The sequence below is a fragment of the Pseudorca crassidens genome, chromosome 7 (assembly GCF_039906515.1).
Source record: "Pseudorca crassidens isolate mPseCra1 chromosome 7, mPseCra1.hap1, whole genome shotgun sequence".
NCBI lineage: Eukaryota > Metazoa > Chordata > Mammalia > Artiodactyla > Delphinidae > Pseudorca > Pseudorca crassidens.
The window spans coordinates 98,193,336-98,211,213 of NC_090302.1; the positions used below are offsets into that span (position 1 = coordinate 98,193,336).

Sequence of the window (17,878 nt, forward strand, 5' to 3'; positions counted from 1 at the left end):
CACTTTTAGAAATCTACTCTAAAGATTACCTCCAACTCTATAACAATGCCTATACACAAGGTTATTCATTGCAGCACTATTTGTAGCTGCAAATACTGGAAACTACCTAAATGCCCAAATATAGAAGAATGAATAAAATATAGTACTGGTATGCCAGCCAGAAAAAAAAATACTTTTTTGAATACATAGAACATTACCATCTAAAAATCAAAATTATTCAAAAAGGTACTAAAGGAAAATCACTCCTCTACTTACAACACTTCTGATACCAAATGGGTGGGCTTTTTTCACACCAAGCAATTCTCCGATTCTCTGTGAACCAACTGGGTGTCCCTAAAGTTTAATTCAATTCTGGCACTAATTACTTGGAGCTTGCACAGACCCCACAAGATCGCCCCCCCACTTCAGACACCAATCACAAGTAGTGCACCCCTACGATACCAACACTACCATCTGACTTGGCTACAAAATCAAGGTCCTTAGATCAAACATTCCCATATTGTCTGTATTCTCTTATCTTTCTTCATGACTTGGTATAGATTTCCCAGAGCCATCTCTGTCTTAGAGTCAGACAGATACCAACTCTGATATTTAACTGCTACAGAATGACAGTCTGTAAGTATGCTTTGGGAGTAGAGATTGTTTGGATGGCCTCCAAGGTCTTCTTTAGCTCTGAGATATTATAACTATAAATACTCAGGTCCCAATGTCATTGTCATCCTGGTTCTGAGTTATTATATATAACTCAGTAAGGTTTCTTTGATTCTTTATAAGGTCCTTCCTCCATCTTGGTCCAACATCAAGCCAGACTCCTTCCCCATCCCTCATGCTATCCTAAACGTGACCCTATTGGGAACCCAGTACAGTTCTTGCTTTCTCCAACTCCACTCCCCTTTCTTCTTATGGTTTGACACGGATGGTCTAGGCAGGCCTGGGTCACTGCACCTATCCATTCTATCACTCTCTTGGCAATGGAACTTGGTATCCACTTACCTCAGGAGAGACTTTGGAAGGCTGTAGGATGCAAAGCTGGAGTGCTAAGAAAGGAAGAGGGAGTGAGAAATAGTTCAGTGTGTCCACTTATTAGATGGAGGATCCAATAACAACCACATTGTTAGCACCCTACCCCTTGCAGATCTAATTCCCTGAGCTTCCTCCCTCTCTCTTACGATGGGGCAGTCCTTGATCCACCCAAATATGTTAACACGGACACCATAGCATAATGCATTCCCAACCTGACCTGGGCTCTCGCCTGCCTGGTGGCCTCTTATGGTGACTTACCTCCATCCAGTAGTGCCAGGGAGGCCAAGATGAGGAAGGGTACAATCTTCCCCCAAAGTACATATGTCACACTTCCAAACGGAGCTCCCACTAGAGAAGCAAAACAGGCATGGATTCCAGAGATGGGGGGCTGATTCCCAGCCAGCATGACTTGTCCTCCTATACCCAGTGAGCATTTCTTGATGGCCTGCTAGGGGCTGAGCTCCACATGAGGACACGAGGTTTTGAGGATTCAGAGATGAAGAAGACCTACTTCCAAGGGGCTCACTTTCTAGTGGAAGAAATGTGTGTGTGGGCGTGGGAGGACCCAAATAATTATAACATGGTGAAAAGTAAATGTTCCATCCACAAAATGTTATGTAATCACAGTAGAGTGAGTTCAGGTGGCCACAGGGGCTTTGTCAACTGGGTGATACTTGTGGGGAAGAAGCATGTGTGAAGAACACAGAGGTGTCAGAAAAGGGAGTGTGGATAGAGCAGAAATAGAAGAAAGTCCCTGTTACTAGGAGTATTTGGGAGATGAGAAGAGGTGGGGAAGGTTGAGACCAAATAGCCAAGGGCCCTGTGTATCCAGATAAAGCATGTACTTGGCCTTGTGGGCTAGGGAGAAAGACCAGTGCTTTTTGGCAGGGAAGAAACACCAGCTCTGGTCATAGGAAGCTTCTTCGGGCGGCACCTTGGAGGAAGGAGACAACGTGCAGATCAGGCAGGAGGCTGGTGCCTTGTTCCAACTGAGACGTGATGAGGTGCTGGCTTTGAGCAAGTGGCTGAGGAGGGTTTAATAGGCTTATTCATTTGGGAGTGAGAGGTGATAAAGGAGACTAGGATGCACCGAAGTGTTAGCTTGGGTGTTTGGGGAGGTGGATACTAACAAAGAGCAGGGCTTTGCTTCCCTCTCCCCACTGTGGCGGTAGAGAGCAGAGTATAGGCCAGGGAAGAGATTTTTGGTGTTTTCTTCTCAATTAGCTAGAAAATTCCTAGAGGGCAGGAAGCATGTCTGAGGCGTCTGACCTATATATCCCCTCTGTGCCAGCATTGTGCTTGGCACACAATACGTACTCAGTAAAAGTTTGTGGCTTGTTGGACTAGTCAGTTAAACCAGACTTTGGATGAACCTCAAAGAAAGCATAAGCTTTGGAGCTTGGGATTCGATCTCAGAAAATCTGAGTCTGTATCCTTGCTCTGGCATTTCCTGGCCGTGTGACCTTGGATGGCTATGAACGTTTCTTATCCTCCTCTGTGTAATGGGGATGATCATTCCTCTTTTACAGTGTGGTAGTGAGGAATAAAAGAGATTATGTATATATTTAACACAGAACCTGACAAAGAGCATGTTCTCATGTTAAAAGCACTGGCCACGTACGGAAGCAGCGGTAAGGCGGTGGCTACTAACATGCAGATATTCACTCCTTTGAATAGAGTAGGTTTCTGGACCATTCTCAGGCCCTTATGGGCTGTTCAGCTCCCCAAGGGGAAAGAGATTCTGCTTTTCCTGGGCAGAATTTCAGAAGGACTCAAAACATGGTTGTACAGAGAAGGAAGAAAAATGCTGTCTTCCATGACCTTAGAAACACCTGCCTCCTGGGGCTGTCTCCGGAGAGTCTGCTGTAGCTCATCCTCCTGAACCCAGACCTGGGGCCAGTGCCACTTACCTAACACTCCCAAGGCCAGGCCCCCCAAGGCAATTCCCATGGCCTGCCCTCTCTCACAGTCATCAGTGTAGACACTTGCCAGCATCCCAAGACCTGAAAGGAGAGAGGCAGGTAGAATTAGCCTAGTCTCTGCCTCTCTCACTGAGTCCTTGGTCTTGCCCCTATTATATCTTCAGGGGTCATGTTAGCTAGAGTTTCAGTTTTGGGGGTTTTATAGAACCTAACCCATAGTATTTTGCAAATACTGCCTCCCACAGGTCCCCCAAATGCCCACCTTGCTCACTCCTTCTGTTCAGAATATCATTAGAAGTGCAAAAGTCTCTGGGAAGGGTAATGCAGAATACCATTGTCCAGTGATCCTGCATTTCATATTATTTTATCATTTCCTAGTACATTTCCCTGAATCCATGGATATGGAGTAGGCCAACGAAGGGAAAAACCTATGGACACAGAACACTGCTCTATTCGATGGGGATGCCCAAGGAAGAGTATGAAAGCACTTGGGAGAGAGTGTGGGCTGGGCTCTTATGCCCATTTACTCATGTGTAAAATGTCATAAAATCTCTGCTTCATAGGGTTACATTAAATATTGTATTTGATAGTACTTTGCAAACTGTGATGGTATTATCAATAGTATTAACTTTACTCCTTCTATAAAATGGTAAGAAGGGGGACAGAGAAAAGACCATAGAGTGGCATTAAATCAAAACCTGGCATACGTCACAGTTTCACCTTGGGCTTGGTCTGACCTGAGCTAGCAGCATCTAAATATCAAAGAAAATTATGTCACGCTTAGGGATTTATAGGCACTACCAGCAACTCTACAATTATCTTGTTTTTAAATCACAATTTCCGCAACTATGCAGAGATACATATCACAATTTATGCAACAATCACAACTATGATGATATTTTCCTTAATTTCTTCATATAAATCTTATAGGGTCTGATGGTAGTAAGAGATGGTGAGAGATGTGTGTGTGTGTGTGTGTGTGTGTGTGTGTAAGATGTCGGCGTTACCTGCAACAGATGAAAATGAAGATCCAATGCCTTGAAGAGTTCGGGCCACAAAGAGCAGGGTATAGGTACCAGAAAAAGCAAACACTGGGCAAAGAGAATAGCAAGAATGCTCCAGTTAGCAAAAATGCCTTTGATTCCCTGGCCACCAGAAAATGGACTCATGATACTATAGACATGAGCCATTATGCGTACGTTTTAATAAAGCATGATCACTGCTCCCTGTTTTCGGAGTTGTCTTTCTAATCCTTCCCCCTTAATTAGGATTGCATTTTAATTGGCATGAAGACAGAGAAACCAAAGCATAAACTGATTCACCACACAGTGGATGGAAGGCTGAGTGTCCACATTTCCTGCTTAAAACCCAACATCCTGTCCACTGGAGTCAGGGCTGTGCATGAAACCCAATGCCCTGGGCTGAGAACTGGTCCCTGGACCCTACTTCTGGATCCTCTATATGCAATACCCAGATTTGATCTTTGCCACTGTTGGGTCCCATTGGGTCATCTGGAGTGTGGGACAAAAGCTATGTGTACTTGAAGGACCATTGGTACTGTGTAGAAAATAATATCTTGTGATCCAATCAGATCCTTCCCCTTATATTGGAGGATCTTTTAGCCAAATCAGATCAGTGAGTATTTATTAAGTAATACTGACCATGCAGCTGTGCTGTACTCTGTAGCAGATGTGAGAGAAAGAGAATATCCAGTTCATGCCCTTGAAGAGATTCAGTCTACTAGAGACTAACATACACGATACTGAGAACCAAACAGGAATATGTTATCAACAACTAAATTACAGGGCATTGGTAGTAAGGTTGGTGGGTCCAGACATGTCTCATCTCCAATTCCAGGACAATACCACAGAAAGAGAGAAGACTCCTTCCCAAAGTGTCTGAATCAGCATAATCTGAATCCCTTTGCCCATTCATTAGATGTCTTTGGTTGTGCTTATAATCTTCTCCCATTACTTCCCGACATGAGCACACCGTCTCCCAAACATGCAAATGATTGGTCTCTCCTGGCCAGGCCTCCAATGCGTTCTCCCAGGCTTTCTGATTTCCACTCTGTTCAAGGGCCTATGTCCTTTGAGAATGGTGTGACCAACTCATCTCTGTTGGCCCAGGACCTTTGTGGTTTTAAAATCAAAAGTCTCGCATCCCAGGAAGCCCCTCAATCCCAGGCAAACTAGGATGGTTGATCCCCCTATTTAGGAAGACCAAAGTAATTCCTTTTTCACTTTGTGCCCCAACATGGGCCACCATTTCGCTCCTAATTACATTAAGCATGTTTCCCAGCTGGGGGTCCTTCGGGGGAGTGATGGGCATTAGCAACCTCATTTTAGTATTTAAAAACCCTGAAGGAATGCTACATAGGATCCCCTAAACATCAAACGTTTGCTAGAGTTAGGCTAACTCAGTATAGCAACACTAGTTATGGCATGGAAACGATAATTATTATTTAATATATACAGTTCAGTAGATAAGAAAAGCTTTCAAAACATGAGTTCTTGGACTTCCCTGGTGGCACAGTGGTTAAGAATCTGCCTGCTAATGCAAGGGACACGGGTTCGATCCCTTGTCCGGGTAGATCCTACATGCCACGGAGAACTAAGCCCATGTGCCACAACTAATGAGCCTGTGCTCTAGAGCCCATGAGCCACACTACTGAGCCCACGTGCCACAACTACTGAAGCCTGCATGCCTAGAGCCCATGCTCCACAAGAGAAGCCACTGCAATGAGAAGCCTGTGCACCGCAACGAAGAGTAGCCCGCCTCACCACAACTAGAGAAAGCCTGTGCGCAACAACGAAGACCCAACGCAGCCGAAAATAAATAAATTAATTAAAAAATATAATGTTAAAAAAAAAATCAGTTCTTGACAGAGAATCAGGAAAGGACCTTATGCTAAAAAGTTTGGGATCCACTAGGACACTGCATTATCTTATTTTGCAGGGTGTTTGTCATGGCTCCCAGGCAAGCATTAAGAACCCCTGGGTAGACAGAGCCATGTCTTTTCATTCTTTGTGTTCCCTCAGTGACTTTTCACCTCAGTGACTTTTCACCATCACCATCAAGGCACCATGTGTGTGTACCATAAAATTTTGTGAAATGAACTATGCCTCATGTGATGAAATAGAGTGTCTTATTAGTTTTTAATTTACTGTTTGGCATAGGCTGAGCTCCTAGAAGTTCAATAAAGATTTCTAACTTTAATTTCTTCATTTTCTTTGATTCAACTAGAACGTCACAAGTAAGCTGAAGTTCTCAGACAGAACTTCACACATTGAGCTCCTGCACTTTGCACCTTCCAGCCCTGAACGCAACAAATTCCTGTTCAGTATTGGTTGACAGGAGACAAGTCCTATGCTGGAAGGGAAGAAAATTTGAGAAAGAGCAATAGAAAAAGTAGAGAAGTAACAGAAAGGTAATAAGAAAAACAAGAGGGAGAAGGTATGTTATTCGGAGCAGAGAGGCAGCAGAGGCAGCAGGATGCCTTCCCCTTTATTAAACTCTCCCCCACCACTCCACATTCATTCTTTTCTTATTTTCTCAGGGTCAATTTCCAGATGTATTTTATTTCACTTACTGTTCTTATTCCATCTTTAGGGAACAGTTATCTGATACTGGGTAGACTATTTGTCTTTCTCTTTCTTGTTTCCTTAGCAAATCTATTTTCCAAAGCTATAATCTTTAATGGCCTTCCTTGAAGGGAGTGAACTTTTATGGAATTTTCCAGTTGCTACTGTCCAATTTAGATTCTTTGTTAGTTGCCCTTTACCTTTACGTATCAAAATACGATGACCTCTTCTCAAAGATGGGAGGTTTGGGGCTTCCCTGGTGGCGCAGTGGTTAAGAATCTGCCTGCCAATGCAGGAGACATGGGTTCCAGCCCTGGTCCAGGAAGATCCCACACGCCACGGAGCAACTAAGCCCGTGCGCCACAACTACTGAGCCTGCGCTCTAGAGCCCGCGAGCCACAACTACTGAGCCCGTGTGCCGCAACTACTGAAGCCCCCGTGCCTAGAGACCATGCTCCACAACAAGAGAAGACACCGCAGTGAGAAGCCTGTGCACCGCAACAAGGAGTAGCCCCAGCCCTCCGCAACTAGAGAAAGCCTGCGCGCAGCAACAAAGACCCGACGCAGCCAAAAATAAATAAATAAATTTATTTAAAAAAAAAGATGGGAGGTTTGTACTAAACTCATTCAAGGGATTACTGATAGATACACACATACACATTATTGCATACAAATTAAAACAGCCTTCACCATTTTCCCAAGCTGAAGGAAGTGAAGTATCTGTTCTTTTATAGCATGATATACAAATGCCAACTAGACTGAGTTGCCTCTACTGCTCTAGTCCCCATAACGAAAACTGTAAAGCATTTAAATCAGTGTCATAAGTCACTTAGTCAGATGACTAATTAGCTCACTTGACCCTGCTCTCTTCTTGGTAATGCATGTGATAAAATCAAAGTTAATCAATGAAGTGAAGAAAAGAGGTAGCAAATTACTTACTAACTGTGGAGATAAACATGATAACAAAGCCAGCAAACATGGGAATGTGATATCCAATCCTAAAAGGGAATTTAAAAAAAGATACGATTCCAATAGGCATCTGTGTACTTGCACTATATTTTTTCATGTAATTGGGAACAAAAATGCAGTTATTTGAGTGCATGGCAAAACATGCCTCTGAATGCAGGGACAGAGATGGAATATGACATGTGAATGCATATGAACAAACATGCAAATTGACCTGTTGGCCAGGGCCCAAATCCTCTTTTCCAGAAAAGATAAATAACCTAGTCAGAAGGCATATCTTTCTGAAACATGAGGATAATCCCAAACACAAGCACTAAGAAGCCAGTGCTCTAACCTGCAAGAGGCCTGTCCTATTTCTACCCTTACCCCATTCAAGCCATGTTCCAGGGCACTGAAATAATACCAGTAGTATACTTCTGTTCCCTGGTTCTCTTCTTGGTACTCAATAGTCATTACATCACTAAGAAAATCTGAAGCCCAAGTCATTTTATCAATATCATGCTATCTTTCCCAAATAGCTGACCACCCTGGGGTGCAGACAAGTGAGTTTTCCCTTCTTTATCCCTTCTAACCACCTTTATGCTACCTCAGCCCATTCTCTTATTTCTGAGCCCCTGAGTACCCTGTGGGGCACTGTACCCATTGAGATACCTGTTGGTGAGAGGCCCCACGAATGGGTTGACCAGAAGTTGCATCAGAGCCTTGGAAGCAAACAGAAGCCCAACCCACAGGTTCTCTTCCTTCAAGAACTCTGTGCCTTGAAAGCAGTTGTTTTCATGGGCTGGGATGGCTTCGGTGACCGGAGGGGGGATGGTGCCGGGAGTGTCACTTGTCCATGCTATGCCACTGGGCACACTTTCTTCGATAGCCAAGGTGTTGTTTTCAAAGAAGGAGAAGATGGTGGAAGAGGTAGAAGTGAGGGCAGGCTGGGAAGCTGTGGTGGGCCCAGGGTACACAGAAGTGTTGACTTTGAACTCTGTGGCATATAGGTAGGTGGGCACAATGGGCACTGAAAGTTAAGAAGAACAAGTAATGAGGGCTAAGGACAGACTGTCTTCTGACTGCTAGTCAGTTCAGGGACATTACCATGAGGTCCAGACTCATGCTCAGGAAGGCGTCTAAGTGACATGATCTGAAGCCTACTCAAAGACTGCGCCTGCCTGAGTTATCCTATTAGCTCAAGTACCTGAATTCCAACCATCATACAATTGGTCCTCATTCATGGATTCCATAATGGCTAATTCATCTACTGGCCAACGTTTGTAATCACAAAAATCAATGCTCGCAAAGCCATCGCGGGTTTTCTCAGACATACATGCAGAGAGTGTGGAAAACAGAGTCACCAGATGCTCACTTTTGCAGCTGAGGTTGAACAAAGTGGGCTCTGCCTTCTTCTTTCACTCTCACACAGAGATGCAGAGCATGGGGCGGGGAACGGCAGCGAGGTGCAAGAAACTCCAGCTCTGGGGCCAGTTGGGCACAGCCTGAATCCCAGCTCAGCACCTGTTAGTGGGGTCGCCTCGGGCAAGTCACTTAACACCTCTGAAGTTCGTTTTCTCTTTTGTAAAGAAAATACAATCTACCAGGATGTGTTATTTTTAAGATTTAAGACTATAATCTATACGGTGTACACACACACACATATGTATGGGGGGGGCGTGGGGGGGGCGTGTGTGTGTGTGTGTGTGTGTGTGTGTATTTCCCCGAAGAGAAATTATTTAGTATAGACTAAATCCAGTGTTCACAGAAAATTTATAGCGCATAACACCATGAATAATAAGAACTGACTGGATTTATCATTTGTTTCAGGAAGATTCTTGTTTAAAAGCATATATTTTACCCAGAAGGGGAAACATATTGGTTCCCATTTATATACCAGCACAACTGAAAGTAAAAATGAATAGACTACCAACTAAAAAAGAAGGACTGGGAGGGAATGAACCACAGGAAAGGTAGGTTTTGATAAGAAGTTGGATATCCATATAAAGTGTGTTATTTTGACAGAGCAGACAAAGGCAACATGGTGAGAAGGTGCTCACAATCGCAGAGGGTATTTGGAGTCATTAGCGCCTTAGGAAGAGAGTATGTGGAGGAAGAAAAGTATTGCCAGTTCTGGCTCCGGGTCAGCCCCTTTGATTCGGTCAGATGCTCTCTGAACCTCCTTCTCTTTGAACCTCTGGGGTCTTTCAGCAAAGGTTGGCAAGCTTCAGACTCCATTTCCTGCCATTTCTTCTAATCCCCAGCAATCTTTGTGTTTTCCAGCACAAAAAGAAAAATTCTCCAGTCCCTTCACTGCTGAATTCTAACAGGGTATGTGCTGTCCTCTGGGAACCAGAGTAAATTAACCCCCAGCGCCAGGCCCCCCAAACGTACCCACCACAGTGAGCAGCATGTTGTCCAGGAGTAGAGCGACAAACACCACCAGCAACACCAGCTTCCGGGACTCTCTCCCCTTCTTCAGCAACCACTGAGGAACGTCCAAAACTGCCCTGAGCATAGTGAGGGTGCCAGGGGTGGCTCCTCTGCCAGGATTTTAAGGAGGATCTGGGAGAAATTCTGCCCAGACAAGTGAAACTCACTATTAAAATGAGAAGTACAAAGAGTTGCAAGTGATAGGATGGTATTTTTGTTTGTTTGTTTATATTTTACTGAAGTATAGTTAATTTACAATGTTCTGTTGATTTCTGCTGTACAGCACAGTGATTCAGGTACACACATATATATATTCCTTTTCATACTCTTTTCCATTATGGTTTATCACAGGATATTGCATATAGTTCCCTGTGCTATACAGTAGGACCTTGTTGTTTATCCATCCTATATATACTAGTTTGCATCTGTTAACCCCAAACTCCCAGTGATAGGATGGTATCTGAACCTTTTCCATGCCTGTGTCTCTGTTACTTCTTATACATCTGAATAACTCTACCTCGTTCACAGAATGCCTTCCAAGGAAGCATTGCTGACCGGCTTTTTATATCTGAAATTCTACCTCATACATTAAGCAAGTTCTACAGAGATCACCTAGCTCTATATTTCTCAAACATCAGACATTTGCCCATCACCTCAGTAGTTTATGTCATATCTGAGGACTACCCGTATTGTTATTTACTTAATCTTTTCCTCTAAATCCACTCTTTTTAAAAACTGAAATATTATCATTTAAAAAGATAACTTTATGGGCCATGCCAAAAAAATAACTGTCTATGTCTATGTACCACCCCAAAATAGCCCATGTGCCACAAGTGTTACCTGTGCTGCCCACTGAGAAACACTGACCTAGACCAAGACTTTCATCTCACAGATGAGAAATTTGAGATTCAAGAAGCTAAGAGACGTGTCTCAGGTCCCACAATCAGTGTCAAACTAGAACAAAGTCCCAGGTTTTTTTTTTTAACTTGCAGGAATGTTCCCCACCATCTTCCCTTGCTCTATGGTACTAGAAACACACATATTCTTTTGTTTAAGCTATAAACCCCTGCTCAGAAAGGTGTGCTACTCTGTGTAAGTAAAATACCAACTTTGATGATTCGTTTTCTACTTAGGATTTCATGTCATTAGTCAGCATTAAGTCAGAGTACTTTGTTAAACTTCAGGTAATAACAGTTGCTGGGAAGAATTTCATTTTCTTTTATGTTGTTTCTGTTGTAGTATCAACAATTCTAATCTTATAAAGTTTAAAATAGATTACTGTCATGAAACATATCAGGCTCTAAAAAATGTATACCCTTTGATTTGGAACCTATCGTAAGGAAATAATCAGAAATGCAGCCAAAGATTTATGTGGAAAATTAATAACTGTTGAATTATTTATGTTAGTGATACATTTTAAATGTATCATAAAAATGGTACATTTTAATGGTGGAATATAAGTAGCTCTTGAAAACAATGTTTTCAAATAATTTTGATGACTTAGAAAATACTCTTAACATGCTAAGAAAAAAATGATATTAGATTGTATCTACAGCTTGACCTCAATTATATAAAAAATAAATATATGTGCACCATTTTAAAAGACTAGACTAGAAGGGTACACCCACAAGTGTCAGCTATTATAATCAATGACAAATTATCTTCTTTTTCCTTTTCTGTAATTTTGAGTTACTCTATAATTATTCTATAATTAACTACTTTCATAATACAGAAACTAAATAATTTTAAATGATTATCATTGGGGTTCAATATCAGCCTCAAATGTTGGAAGTATCCTAGCACTGAGCTACTCTGTTGTAAGGCAAGGGTTGGAAGAAGGACACCATCCACACTACAGTTGCAAGTGAACAAGGGGTGCCCATGGAACCCAACTTCCAGATCAGTTTTAACCAGAAAATGCATGCAAATCATTTAAGGCCCTTCATTTCTCTGTATATAAGGAAAAGCTATATCTAAATACAAACTGAGTTAGGATATATAAGAAATGCACACATAAGAATATAAGAAGAGATTAAAAGAAAAGCAATGGAAAACTAAAAGATGTAAAATGGAATAAAATAAGTTCTCTGAGGACAGACCAAAAATATTCAAGCAAACAAAACAAAACCAAAACAACAAACCAAACAAAACCAGGAATCTGTCAACAAATCAGTAGTAAACTTTACAGGCATAATTCTCTTTTGAGAGACACAAATTACAAGGAAGGATTAAATGTGTCTAGAGAGAAAAACATCTTACCTTAGAGCTCACCTTGTACAAGGTACTCAGTGAGGTATTGGCAGCTGTTAGCAGTTCAGCCGGGACTCTTCTCTGAAAGTGGATGTGCTGATGGATTTATTGCCACCTGTTATCTGGGGATGGGATGTCATGTGTACCTTTTGTCCACAAAGATTTAATTGGAACCTTAGCTCCCTGCATCACAGGCAGGAAAGCAGCACTGAAGAGGATAAAGAGAGGGGAGAAATTATCCTAAATAAAGAGGAACTGGGTTACACCGTTTTTCATTCATGTTTATCTATCATCAAACACATTAACTTTTGTCTGGGTCTGAATACAAACTGGAAGACACAACGGAACAAGGGTACAGTTCCTCTCGCTTGTTACTTAGTCAAAGAGGCTCCACATACCCAACTGCTTTCGAGAAAGAAACAAATCTAACAACACCTGCAGGACCAAAAACAAAAGAAAAACAAAAACAAACAAACAAAAAAAACTATGCATATTGTTCTCAAGTATAAAAACCCAACACCTATGGTCTCCGTGGAAGCACAGATTGCGCACTTCCATCTTTATATCCCAATACCAGCTCAAAGCCTGGCACGTGGAAGTCTCCAGTAAATATTTCTTGTATGAATGACTGGATGGATGGTTACATGAGAGAGTATGGCTCATTGTGGAATCTTCGAGTGGCCCTATAGATCTATACTCTTATGACATTAAGAGTCATCAGTCGGGCAAAGAACATAAATAATTTACAAAAGAGCAAATGGAACTGTCGAGCAGAGTAGCAGCGGAGACTTCCTAACTGTGGAATTTGTAGCCCCTCTAATTGTCTTAATTAACTTGGGAACTTTCAAGTTCAGGCTTAAAAAAAAAAAAAAAAAGAAAGAAAGAGATTTAAAGGAACCCTGGAAAGAGAAATAGGAAGGAATCAATAGAAATAGGAGGAGGGGAGTGTATGGGTTTGCTATTGCTGATATAACAAATTACCACAAACTTAATGGCTTATAACAACACAAATGTATTATCTTAGAGTTCTGGAGGTCAGAATTCCAAAATAGGTCTTATTGGGCTAAAACTCAAGGAGTTGGCAGAGGTGCAATTCTTCTGGAGACTCTAGGAGAGAATCTGTTACCTTGCCTTTTCCAGCCTCTAGAGGCCACCTTCATTTCTTGGCTCAGGGTTCCCTTCCACCTTCAAAGTCAGCAACACAGCATTAATTGTCTCTCTCTCTCTCTCTTCTCTCTTCCATTTAACTCTCTGTCACTCTCTCTCTTAGCCTCTTGTCTCCCTCCTTCACTTAAAAGAACTCATGTGATGACATTGGCTCATTCAGATAATCCAAGATAATCTCCCCAACTCAAGATCCTGAACTCAATCACATCTGCAAAGGCCCTTTACCATGTAAGGTAACATATTCACAGGTTCCAAGAATATGGTGTGGACATCTTGGGGGGGAGGAAGGGTCATTATTCTGCCTACTGAAGGGAGCATGGCATACGGGCTCCCTTACATTCCTGTTGCCTTGAGCCTCTCTGAAAAGAGGGCATTAGGGCCAAAAGATAGAGGAGCGTATTAATAATAAAGACATTTACAAGATTCTGGGCATAAGGCAATGTCATGCTGGAGCCCAGATGACACTTCTACCGTGATGCCCTCCAGCCTAAGTACAGCTTTGGTACTCTGAGGTCTCAGGGCAGCCACCAGCAAAGCAAAGCTGTGTGTAGAGAGCATTAGCTGCAATGAGCTTGTGTAGAGCACCTCCACAGGGAAGAACAAACTGTTTTGAGAGACCACCAAACTGCAAATGACCCATATAGTTGGAAAACCATGGTTTAGAGCAGCAGTCCCCAACTTTTTTGGCACCAGGGACCGGTTTCATGGAAGACAATTTTTCTACTGACAGGGCTGGGTCGGGGAGGGGAGATGGTGCTGGGATGATTCAAGCACATTACATTTATTGTACACTTTATTTCTATTATTATTACATTGTAATATACAATGAAATAATTATACAACTCACCATAATGCTGACAGAAGGCAGAGTTCAGGTGATAATGCGAGCAATGGGGAGCGGCTGTAAATACAGATGAAGCTTCACTCACTTGCCTGCTGCTCACCTCCTGCTGTGCAGCCCGGTTCCTAACAGGCCACAGACCGGTACCGGTCCATGGCCCAGGGGTTGGGGATCCCTGGTTTAGAGGAGCTGAGGGCCTGAGAGACTGTACTGTACTGTACTGGCTAAGAATCATCATACTTTGGGCATTAATATAAATCATAGCACCAATAATAATAGCTCTCATTTACTGGGCCCCCCACTACATAGCAGACATGTTTCTACTATATGCATATATTATACATTATATATATCTCAGTTAACTATAACCATGCTAGTATTCACAGGCTGGCCAAGTTTGGAGTGTTCTCATAAATGCCCATCACTGTTAATAATCACGGTGTTGTCTATCAAACAGAACTGAGGTCTTGGGACTTCCCTGGTGGTCCAGTGGCTGAGACTCTGCGCTCTCAATGCAGGGGGCCCAGGTTCGATCCCTGGTCGGAGAACTAGATCCCGCGTGCTGCAACTAAGAGTTCACATCCTGCAAATAAAGATCCCGCATGCCACCATGAAGATCCTGTGTGCCACAACTAAGACCCAGTGCAGCCAAATAAATAAATAAATATTTTTAAAAAAAGAAAAAAGAAATGAGCCCTTATCTTCCTCCTGTTTAATTTTCTGATGTAAAAAAAAAATAAATAGATAAGGACTTCCCTGGCGGTCCAATGGTTAAGACTCCATGATTCCACTTAGGCGGGGGCAGGGGTTCAATCCCTGGTTGGGGAACTAAGATCCTACATGCTGTGCGGCGCAGCCAGAAAAATAAAAAAAAAAGCTGGTGTGAATATGGGGAAATGTAAATTCATATACACTATTAGTGTGCAAATAGATACAATCCTTTTAGAAAGCAATTTGGCTTTCTATCTCTTGTCTTTCTTCCCTTTGGAAGAAGTTCTTTTTTTTTTAATTAACATATAGTTAATTTACAATGCTGTGTTAGTTTCAAGAGCAAAGTGATTCAGCTATATATATAGGTACTTATATATATATAATTTTTCGGATTCTTTTTCATTATAGGTTATTACAAAACATTGTGCTATACGGTAGGTCCCTGTTGTTTACCTGTTTTATATATAGTAGTGCGTATATGTTAATCCCAAACTCCTTATTTATCTCCCCCCCAAATCTCCTGTCTTTCAAGTTATAAAATGTCCATATCTTTTAAACCTAGTAATTTCACTTTGTAGGAATCTAAGAATATAAAGTAAAATATGGGGGGAATATCACAGGTACAAAATTTTTATCAGCAGTGAGGGAAAAACTGGAAACATTTCTAATGTCCAACTGTAGAAAAGATTTAAGAATATGGGTTTGAAGGACTACCATGTTGCTGTTAAAACAGAGAAAGAAAGGTTATTATGGAGGCTATATATCAACCTGGAAAAAATTATATATGTTTATACCTAGATATTACAATGGAAAGTAAAAAGTAGGGTATAAAACTTCATGTAAATTCACAGCGGCATTGTGCACAATTGCCAAAAGGAGGAAGCAACCCAAATGTTTATTGGTGGATGAATAAACAAAATGTGATATTTGCATACAGTAGAATATTATTCAGCCTTAAAAAGGAAGGAAGTTCTGACACATGCTACATGGATAAACCCTGAGGACATTATGCTAAGTTTAATAAGCCAGTCACAAGAAGACAAATATTGACTTCACTTATTTGAGCTAACTAGAGTAGTCAAATTCATAGAATCTGAAAGTAGAAAGGTGGTTTCCAGGGTCTGGAGGGAGGAGGAAGTGAGTTTTTGTTTTGTAAGCTGAAAAACGTCCAGAAGTTGGTTGGTTGCTCAACAACGTGTATATTCTTTTTTTTTTTTTTTTTTTTGCGGTACACGGGCCTCTCACTGTTGTGGCCTCTCCCGTTGCGAAGCACAGGCTCCGGACGCGCAGGCTCAGCGGCCATGGCTCACGGACCCAGCCACTCTGCGGTATGTGGGATCTTCCCGGACCGGGGCACGAACACGTGTCCCCTGCATCAGCAGGCGGACTCTCAACCACTGCGCCACCAGGGAAGCCCCCAACGTGTATATTCTTAATGCTACTGAACTGTCACTTAAAATTGGCTAGGGTAATAAATTTTACGTTATGTATATTTTACTACAGTTAATGTTTTAAACTTTATGTGCATTGTCATTATATATCTCTAAAGATTCCATACACATAAGACAAATACACCTAAGTTATATTAGTGGTTGTGCTAAATGGCAAAAATTAGAGGAGATTTTTAAATTTATTATCCAAATTATAGTGGAAAAATTTTGAAATAAAAAGTCACCAGTAAAAGTAAGAGCTTAGTCTGTGTGTAATTAGACTGGTAGACCCTGAGCCCCCAGGACTAATGATTTCTAGCCAGAGCAGCCTGTTGAGAACAGTCTAGAACTGAAATGGAACTTAGAGGCTATTTGACAGTGGCTCTGTTATCACTCCAATTAAAGTGGCTGGAACACAGCATCCTCAGACAGAGAGCTTTTTTCTGAAGACCAAATCACACGTGTAACCTAACTATACTTACATTTGGCTTTGGCTGATGTGGCCTGCCAGAGTAGATGGTCCTGTGACTCTGACATGGAGGGTGCTTTTGTTTCTCCTTGTTTCCTCTTTCTCTTGCTGTACAAATATTTAACCATCAGTTCAGACTTCCTCTTATATCAAGAATATGTCAGCATTCCAGCCTCAGGCTGGAGAGGTCTGGTTCCTGTCACAGGCTTCTGAAAAGAAGGCCAGGGGATTTCTACTTTATGGCTATCATCTACATGGCACTGTGGGCCCTGTAAGAGGGATCTGTGTCTAAAAACCTGGGAATTGCTGTGTCTCGTAAACTGAGGAGAGAGCTTGTTTCAGATAAAGGGAAACAAGGTGCTTTAAAAAACAAACTCAAAATAAGCTGGAACTTCATTGAATGTATTGTAGAGCAGCGGTCCCCAACCTTTTTGGCACCAGGGACTGGTTTCATGGAAGACAATTTTTCCATGGACCAGCGGTGGGGTGGGAGGGGATGGTTCAGGCCGTAATGCCAGTGATGGGGAGCGATGGGGAGCCGCAGATGAAGCTTCGCTCGCTCGCCCACCGCTCCTGCTTTGTGGCCCGGTTCCTAACAGGCCGCAGACCGGTACCGGTCCACGGCCCAGCGGTTGGGGACCCCTGTTGTAGAGAACTGGTGGCAAACTCAGCAATAAGTAAGTAGACTGGAGATGGGGTACCAGCATCCTTTTACCTCCCCACCGGCAAACCAGCATCCTTTTACCCTCAGGGATCTTGAGGGAATATAGACTTGCTTATGGAGGCAGCAGACTCAGAAACATTTAAAGCCAAAGAAGATACAGAATCTGCCCCTGAGAAGCCAGCTTCCTTATCCCTAGAGCCAGGTCCCTTCAAACTCAGTCTGGATTTCCTTTGGCTAGGGCCACCAAGGGGAGCCTGCAGCTGTCCCATTACAATGTAGAACTTGGTAGAAGGATGCCCATGGCGGGTAGGACTTGCCCATGGGGGACTCTTCTGGCGTGGTTTCTCACCTGCTACCTCAGTCTTTTTCTTTGATTCTTCAGTACGGACCTAAGCCTCATGTCCACACGCCTGGCTATCTGGAACTCTCTACCTAGTAT

At 42.5% G+C, this 17,878-nt stretch overlaps 1 protein-coding gene across 4 annotated transcripts in view; it reads right to left on the reverse strand.

Moving 5' to 3' along the window:
- Positions 1-17,878, reverse strand: part of SLC18A1 (solute carrier family 18 member A1) — a 47,993-nt gene that overhangs the window by 18,750 nt on the left and 11,365 nt on the right. For 2 of the 4 annotated variants that reach the window (XM_067745056.1, XM_067745059.1), the window contains exons 2-10: positions 14,918-15,008; positions 12,167-12,336; positions 9,869-10,073; positions 8,147-8,504; positions 7,469-7,527; positions 3,953-4,036; positions 2,934-3,026; positions 1,282-1,371; positions 994-1,037 (exon numbers count right to left, since the gene is read on the reverse strand). In XM_067745056.1, the coding sequence (XP_067601157.1) occupies positions 994-1,037; positions 1,282-1,371; positions 2,934-3,026; positions 3,953-4,036; positions 7,469-7,527; positions 8,147-8,504; positions 9,869-9,992 (852 nt within the window). In that variant the 5' untranslated portion in view covers positions 9,993-10,073; positions 12,167-12,336; positions 14,918-15,008. Of the gene's footprint in view, positions 1-993; positions 1,038-1,281; positions 1,372-2,933; positions 3,027-3,952; positions 4,037-7,468; positions 7,528-8,146; positions 8,505-8,849; positions 9,023-9,868; positions 10,074-12,166; positions 12,337-14,917; positions 15,009-17,878 lie in introns of those variants that run through there. The other 2 variants (XM_067745057.1, XM_067745058.1) reach the window with 2 other exon arrangements.